At 31.5% G+C, this 8,744-nt stretch overlaps 1 protein-coding gene across 4 annotated transcripts; it reads left to right on the top strand.

Moving 5' to 3' along the window:
* Positions 130-4,080, top strand: LOC107605017 (uncharacterized protein YciO). Of its 4 annotated transcripts, none has more exons than XR_002349320.1 (9): positions 130-508; positions 677-792; positions 1,053-1,106; positions 1,214-1,238; positions 1,486-1,608; positions 2,224-2,390; positions 2,728-2,816; positions 3,203-3,301; positions 3,760-3,797. XR_002349320.1 is itself a non-coding variant. In XM_021104893.1 (9 exons), exons 1-9 carry the CDS (start codon positions 329-331, stop codon positions 3,845-3,847), a joined length of 939 nt encoding a protein of 312 aa, XP_020960552.1. In that variant the 5' UTR covers positions 130-328; the 3' UTR covers positions 3,848-4,080. The 4 variants fall into 4 exon arrangements, 3 of the variants coding, with proteins under 3 accessions (XP_020960552.1, XP_016162237.1, XP_020960553.1); XM_021104893.1 differs by having other exon boundaries at positions 2,728-2,797; positions 3,203-3,318; positions 3,760-4,080; XM_016306751.2 differs by having other exon boundaries at positions 2,728-2,797; positions 3,760-3,880.

The following is an 8,744-nucleotide window of genomic DNA, read 5'->3' as shown; positions in this document are numbered from 1 at the left end:
CTAAAAAAGATATTTTAAAAAAAAATTAATCCAAACTTACCCTAAAAAACACAATTGTTGGCCGAATATTAAAATTAAAAAAAAGGTGGAGTTTAGTAGTCTACCAACTTGCTATGAAATAGATATAGTTAAGCCTTTAGGAGAAAACTATCTGCACTGGACGTTTCTTTGGAGTTTGCTCGGTCACTGGTACATGCGACGAGAGAGTTCTTAACTGGAAAGAACAAGGAAAAGTGACTATCATGCCCCTTTCTTCCCACTCTTCACCTTCAAATTCTTCAGTGTCTTCACCTTCAACACTTGCAACACTGAGAACCCGTTAACGGAAATGGTTTGTGTTTACAGCCTCTCTCATTTTGACGCAACAATTCCTCCCTCTTCATTCCTCGGTTCCTCCGTGTCGTTTCCAACCACTCATGTCGTTTCCAACCACAAGTTCTCGATACTATCAATGACTATTAAGCGAAGCCCTAAGCGTCTCAAATACACCGCTCCTCGTTTCACCAAGGTCTATATACTTCACTTCATTTACATTGAAGCAACGTTTTTTGATACATATTACAATTGATCCCAAAAAAGATTTTGATTTAGAGAGAGTACTTTGATTCTTTTCTTCTATACTTGTCTTAATGCGAGTGCTATTAACCTTGTTGCGCACTATGGATTCAATAAGCAGGAGGATGGGTTGGTGTACATTGAAGCTGATCCATCAGGCTCCGACACGTGGAAATTGGAACCAGTTGTTAATCTCTTGAAAGAAGGTGCTGTTGGTGTTATCCCTACCGATACCCTGTGAGTCCTTCTCAATCCTTTGGGGATTTTAATTTAATGTTGTATTCCCTTTTCTTCGTTCGTTAGTATCTTTGAATTAGCATATTTTAGGAGAAATTGTATGTATTATCATTTTAATCTAATATTATCATTTTAGGTTAATTCAATTCAACCATACACAATTAGCTTTTTTTCTAACCTATATTTACACTAAAATATGACGTAAATTGATTGATGGATGCACAAGGTTAATGAATGTTTTACCTTCTTTGTCTATTTAGATATGCTATAGCATGTGACTTGAGATGCCAATCAGCTATTGAACGACTTCGTAGGTCGGTAACTTTTTGCTAATGTTGATTCTTGTGTATTTTTTGTTGCCACTGAATGATTCCATTTTTTTTATCCCTAATTAACTTAAGAGTGTAGTGTTTTGTTGCAGAATCAAGAATATAGAACCTTCTAAGGTGAGAAACACATACAACTTCTCTCAGTCAGTTAGTCTTAGTCAGTTGTTAATGTGCTTTGAACTGGCCAGTTGCTGGATATTGGGTACCTATTTCGCATTACGTTGCCATGTCACATGTTTGTAATTACTTTATATTCAGTTAGGTCTCATGATATCGAGCACGGTTTGAAATTTTGTACATTTTCAATGCATATCTGTATATGTATTATTAGTCAAAGTCATTCGCAATTCCTCTGTGCTTGCAGCCTCTTAGCATCTTATGCCACTCGTTTCGGGACATAGACAAATTTACCACTGGATTTCCTCGTGGTGATGGTCAAGGCCATGCAAATTTATTCAAAGTAGTTAAGCATTACTTGCCTGGTCCAGTAAGTATGCTCTCTGGTTCCCTAGAGTAAACATTTTGTGAATTCATGAATATTATAATGTTTCTTGGAGACAAATCCACAGGGGAGCATTGTATAATCTCATGTTAACAACAGAGACAAAAATTCACCTCACTACACTATATAATGATGCATCCAGGCTCATATCTATTTCCAGTTAGTTTGTAGCTTTGTAATATAAGTGACTTGTACATATCATCGGAAAAGAAAAAAATAACACTGGTTACAATTGTTTATTGAAAATGTGCAAACTTAAGTCACAAAAGCTGCTTGTATAATGTGAGATCTCAATGAATAAGTAGCTTTGCATTGTATTCAATGATTATTTGAACCTTTAGTGTTGTCTTCTTAACTATTTCCATACTATTAATTCATCTCTACATGTTGCTTGAGGTATTCTAAAATAGATCAAAAGGCACTGTTGTGTCATATCTTGCCTATTCGTCAAGTATATTAGTATATTTTGTAATATTAAATGTATTTATGTGATGAATTCTTATTATTTGGATATGTTGTCACCACTCACAAACATCTTAGCGTCCTTGTCATATAGTAGTAGACAGTTACTTAGTGACTCTGTTTATGATTAAATGACAGTACACTTTCATCTTAATGGCAAGCAAAGAATTACCTAAGCAGTGTATAAGGGTTGGGACTTCATCTGCTAAATATGCATCAAGGAAAAATGTGGGTGTTCGTATGCCTGATGATGCCATTTGTCAAGCAATACTTAAGGAGATGGATTCACCATTAATATGTACAAGGTTTGTTCAATTTGTTTGATCTTTTTTTATTCTTTGCATTAGGAAAGAGATATTGTTGTCTGAATGACAGTGTTGTCATGAGACGAAAAGTGGGTTGAGTTAGCTACACCCAAAACCACACACTTTGATATACATGGTTGAATGCAGCCATAATGCCATATCATAGAAATGATGTTGATAGTTAGAAAACTAACTAAAATCATTCTCCATTGTCAAATCATAACCAAAATAAGTAATTAGGCATTGACCCCCTCCTTTTCATAATTGATTCACGAGCATAAGAAGCATGATAGTTTTTGCATATGATTTAATATTTTTCTGATTATCCTTGTTTTAGCATCAAGTCTCTGAAGGAAGATGAGTGGATGATTGATCCAGTTATGATAGCTGATACATATGGACCAGAGGTATCAAACATTCATTTATGTGCGTATTTGGTTCATAACTAAGATTTCTCTTCTCCGTTTAAACAACGCCCGCTCCAAAATAACAGTACATATTATTGGCATTTTAAATGATTCTTAGAAAGTAGGCCATATCATTTTCTTAGTATATTAATATGTAGGCATGGCAGATTCTAGGTATGCATGCTTCATATGTTTTTCCCTTTTTCATTTGGTCGAACGTATCCATGCTTTTGAATCGATTCACTACAACGCTATTGATACTATTTTCTATCCCGGCTATAGCAAAAAAAAAAAGCTCGTGACAATTAAGATTATGAACTTCATTTTAGCATTCTTTTACTCAGTGATTAAAGAAGTTATATTTTGAAAGGAGAAGCACCTAAAAACCTTTAGTTTGGTTTTCAGGGTCTTGATTTCGTCGTTGATGGTGGTGTACGAGTGGCTGATCCATCCACAGTGGTTGACATGACAAAAATTCCTCCCAGAGTCCTTCGCGAAGGAAAGGTAGAATTTGTAAAAGTGTAGGTTACAATTATTTTTTTATATTTATTTATTTATGGTTCTGAATGGCACAAATTCCTTGCAAGTTGAAATAATGGGCAAGACTCATCTAGAGTTCTGGTTGAACTTTAGAGAGTAAATTGCAGCATTTGAACCATTGTTGAGAAAATCAATAGTTTTAGATTATATTTTTAGCATGTATTTTTATCTTATGAATGTTGATATTGTTAATTTTTTTTTCCCACCAATGGTTTAAGTAATATATAAAGTGCAGGTTACATTTCAGTAGGGCTAAATCTCACAACAATTAACAAGAAGGAAATAAAAGAAGTTACATTTTTTTAGCTAAGTGCTAACTATCATGTCTATCCTTGATGCTAGATAACCAATGTTTTCTTTACTTCTTTCCTTGGCCTCAATGGCCCAAAATTGAAAATAGAATATGTAATATGATTTTTCAGGGTCCTATTCTACCATGGATGGTTTTGGAAGATGATCAGAAAGCTGATGTTGATAAAGATCTCATACCGGCTGCAATTTGAAAGATAAACATCGATTCTTATGGAAGACTGTACAAAAACTTGTCAATGATTTCTTTTTCCCATTTGACCCCATCTCTCCCAATGAATTTTCCTTTGTTATTATTATTAGTATTACTCCTTTTTTGGGCATACAAGAACAAACGAAGGAAAGACGTATGAAAATTGTAAACATTAAAGAAAAACTGTTATATGCACAGCAAAGATATTTTGTGTAAATAGCATCTCATGTCTTCAGTTTCACACTAGACATATTCTTTATAATCTTTATACACTTTATTAATGATGTAAGAAATATCAGACAAAATACTTATGAAAGCAAGTTTATCAGATACTTGTCGTAAAGATATAAAAAGTGTCAAACTATGATGGAGAAGTTAGAGTTCATATATATGTTAAGAATAGAATAGTTTATTTGTCTTTAGCGTTGACAAGAGTAAAGATAAGTGTAAGGTAAATATTTTTTTAATAAATAAAAAAAATTATATTAAAAAATTAAATTTTTTATATTTTTAATAAATAAATTTTAATTTGTAATTTTAATAGGTACTTTTAAGATACAAATTTATTAAATTTCTCGGTATGATTATGGGTTATTGTTAAATTATAAAATTAGTAATGTGATATTATTAAGTCTTTTTGACCATTAAGTTTAAGAAATTTTTTTTAAATAGATAATTTAATTATTTTATTTACTGAAACATATAATTTATAGCATATTTACTAATTTGCATAATTTGGCTACAGTAAACGTCTATAGTTATAAATGTATTTCGTTTATAGTAGCTAATTTTGTTTTGTACGTATTTCGTATGCAAACGAGATATAATGAGATATTTGGAGTTTGAAAAAAATACCTATCTCGTTTACACTGTAAATAAGATATGTGTATTATTATAAAAAAGTTACTATTAAAATTATATCAATAATTTAAATTTTTAATGTGCAATTAATACTCAAAAAGGTTGGTAGAGGAGATTAAAATGAAAATGTTTGATCAATTTGTACTCAAAAGGAATACATAAAAAATTTTAGATTAAATTATAGATCGAATTAAATTGATTTAAATTTTAAAAATAAAAATTTCGTACGAGAATGGTGTCCTAAAAATTGAAAGATAGGAAGCGAAGTTGACGGGGGATAAATAAATAAAGAAAGAATGGGGAGATAACTGTTTTAATTGTGATAAATAAAACAGAGGAAGAGTGAGAGATCACTGTTTTAATTGTGATAAATAAAACAGAGGAAGGGTAAGAGATAACCGTCTCAATTGTGTGCCAATTGTTAGGAGATATATCCATTTCAATTCTCTCCCACTTTTTCGGTTTTATTTATCCGTGTTAATTGTTAGGAGGCATAGTAGCTAGAATCTCTTATAATCTTTCGATCAATTTTATGAAATCTTACTATTTTAGTATTTAAATCTTGTTAAGATTTTACGACGTATTTAATTTACTTTTTTGATTTTACGTAAAATATCGATTTTACTAAAATCTCGATTTTTCTTACATTACTTAGGAGAAATGTTAGGAGAGATAACCATTTCAATTGTGTGTCAAATTGTTAGGAGGGATAACCGTTTCAATTCTCTTTTCATTCTTTTTCTCATAGTGATAAGAACGAATTGATGATCAAACCGGTCAAACTACTAGTTCACTGATTTATTGGTTCAGCCGATAAATTACTGGTTGAACCGGTAAAACCGATAATCTGTAAATAAAAAATATATAATAGTCAAAAACTTAAAAAATTTAAAATACATATCTTCACCAACATGGTTGCGTTTGTTTCTGAAAACAGGACAGGACAAGATACTGAGAACAAGACATAAAGGAAAAAGACACAAAATTTTGTGTTCTTGTATCCTATTTGGTGATAAACTAGAACAAATTATAAAAATCTAATTTATTCTCATTTTTTTCATTCAAAAAATTTGAGACGAAAAATATAATAATAAAAATATAATTATAAAAAATTAACAAGAAATGAAAGAAGAAATGAAAAATAAGTTATGTCCCTTGTTAGTGTCTCTGTGTCCTTCCTGTCAGGATTGATACAAAATACACTAATTCAGTGACATTGTCTGAGGGACGGACATAAGGGGGCGAGTGGCGGCCTCGACCCTCCAAATTTTTTTAATAGTAATAAGTTATTATGTATAATTTAATTTTTTTTTAAAAAAATATTTAGTATTTAGTCTAATATAAATAAAAGTTCAGTCTAATTTAAATATTAATAATTTTTAATATCTAAAAAATAAGTAACAATATTAAAAAAATCTGAAAAAGATATTATTACTAATATTTTTTAATTAAATAAAAAATTTTAAATCTCATAAAGTGAATTCTTTTTCTTCTTGTGGCCATTTTTTTATTCGTTTGGTATTAATTCTCTCTGTTTCAACGGCTACAATTAAGAAATCTTTTTCAACTATGAATATTGTGAAAAATAACTTAGAAACAAAATAAAAGATGAATTTCTTGCTAATTGTCTTTTAATTATATTGAAAAAAAATTGTTGAAAATTTTGAAACAAATTCTATTATCGGTGAATTTTATGATACGAAGAATCGACCACTTCGTTAGTAAAAAGTATACACATATTTTTTTTACTTTAAAATATATTCTCTATCCGTATATTTTTATAATACATCTTATATTATATAATTTTTTATATAATTTTTAATATTATATATGTTATTGACCCCCCATAATATCATTTTTGGATCCGTCCCTGATTGTCTCTGTCCATGTCTCCTCTGTTAAACACGATTTTGTGTTTCTGTATCCCTGTCTCCGTGTCTTGTCTCTGTAAACAAACGCAGCCTTTAAGAACAACTAAGTCTCAAATTTTAAAGACAACTAATACAAAGACATAAAATTAGTTAGTACTACTACAATAGTATCTTAATTTGACACAATAAGAATACCAATCCGTAATATCAGTAAATTTCAATACTAATATCAAAACAGATAACTTTAATCACAATACTAACATTGAAATAGATAAATATTAATAAATTTTTAGTACAGTTTATATTTCTATTAGTAATGGTACATAATTAAAAATATAATTAATTTAAAAAATAAAAAATTCAAAATTAAAATTAAATTAGATATTTATAAAATTATCTAATTCAAGGATTTACTATATAATTAGTCTTTGTCATAGATAACATTGAAAAGCATAGTGACAAAGTGGCAATGAAGATGGAGCTAGAGGATCGTAGGCCACTCTATAATCTATCTATGTCTAATGTAAGGCGGGATAAAGTTAGACAATCTCATGTTGAAAAAGATCCACGGATTTGGAATTGGGAAGCGTATCTCCGATTGGAGAGTGAATCATTCACAATTTTTGTGGATAATTTACCTGGCAATGTTTTGAAGAATAAATTGTTTCATATGTTCAAGTGGACAGGAAGGATAAATGACATCTATTTGGCACGTAAGGAGAAGTATGGCCGGATCCATCTGTTTGCTTTTATCAGGTATACTACAAAAGGAGGTGCATTAAAGGCCATCAAGGAGATGAATGGAATGCGATTAAGGAGCAAAGAGATTTTTGTGGGTGAGGCTAAGTACAGGAGGAAGATTGATGTTCGGGAAAAAACCACTACACACGATGAAGATGTCAGGGAGTCTCTTGATGGAAAACAAGAAAAAATCAAAGAAAAGAATTTTGAGGTGAACGAGAAAGAGAGAGTTGTCTTGGAACACCATAAAAGTGAAGAACTAGAAATTTAGAGGGAACCGTTGGAGGTGGGATGGGATGCGGTGGTAATGATGCCACATGGGCTACGGGAGGCAGAGCATGACAATGATAGAAAGGTATTTGCTGTTGAGGATTTGGATGAGTGGCATGAGGGTTTTTTGAAATGCGAACGGATAATTCTTTGATGTATCCGACAATTATGGTGAGTGCGGAATCTATGGGATCTCAAACAATCAGCAACGAAGCAATCTCTGAAAGAACAGAGACTTGGGAATACGGCTGGTACGCGGAATCGTGATTACACTTTAAGTATGTAAAATTCATTGCTTTTTCTTTTCCTGGAATTGGTTTAGCCGCTTAGACCAGGATTTTATTCCTTTAGGCCCTCCTATCCACTGATGCTCAAAGCCTTGGGATCCTTTTCATTTGTCCTTGCCTTTTGGTTTTAAGGGTTATTGGCTTTTTGCTCTTACCTCTTGGTTTTAAGAGCTTTGGCTTTTTCTGCTTGCTTTTTCTTTTTCTTTCTATTTTTTTTCGCTATTTTTTTTTTCTGCAAGCTTTGTTCTTTGCTGCTTTTTCTTGCTTCAAGATTCATTTTTATGATTTTTCAGATTATCAAATAACATGTCTCCTAGTCATCATTCTTTCAAGAGCCAACATATTTAACATTCTTAAACAACTACTTCAAAAGATATATGCACTGTTCAAGCATTCATTCAGAAAACAAGAAGCATTGTCACCACATCAATATAATTAAACTAAGTTCAAGGATAAATTCAAAACTCGTGTACTTCTTGTTCTTTTGAATTAAAACATTTTTCATTTAAGAGAGGTGATGGATTCATAGGACATTCATAACTTTAAGACATAGTTACTAACTACTAATGATCATGTAATGAAGACACAAATATGGAAAACAAAAAATAGAAGAAATAAGAACAAGGAATGAATCCACCTTAGTGATGGTGGCGTTTCCTTCTTGAGGAACCAATGATGTCCTTGAGCTCTTCTATGTCTCTTCCTTGTCTTTGTTGCTCCTCCCTCATCGCTTTTTGATCTTCTCTTATTTCATGAAGGATGATGGAGTGCTCTTGATGTTCCACCCTTAGTTGTCCCATGTTGGAACTTAATTTTTCTAGGGAGGTGTTGATGTGCTCCCAATAGTTTTGTGGAGGAAAGTGCATTTGAGGCAT

The sequence above is a fragment of the Arachis ipaensis genome, chromosome B06 (assembly GCF_000816755.2).
Source record: "Arachis ipaensis cultivar K30076 chromosome B06, Araip1.1, whole genome shotgun sequence".
In the NCBI taxonomy this organism is placed as follows: domain Eukaryota; kingdom Viridiplantae; phylum Streptophyta; class Magnoliopsida; order Fabales; family Fabaceae; genus Arachis; species Arachis ipaensis.
Note: the sequence above shows the minus strand (reverse complement) of the source record. Positions and strands in the feature narration are given on the sequence as shown.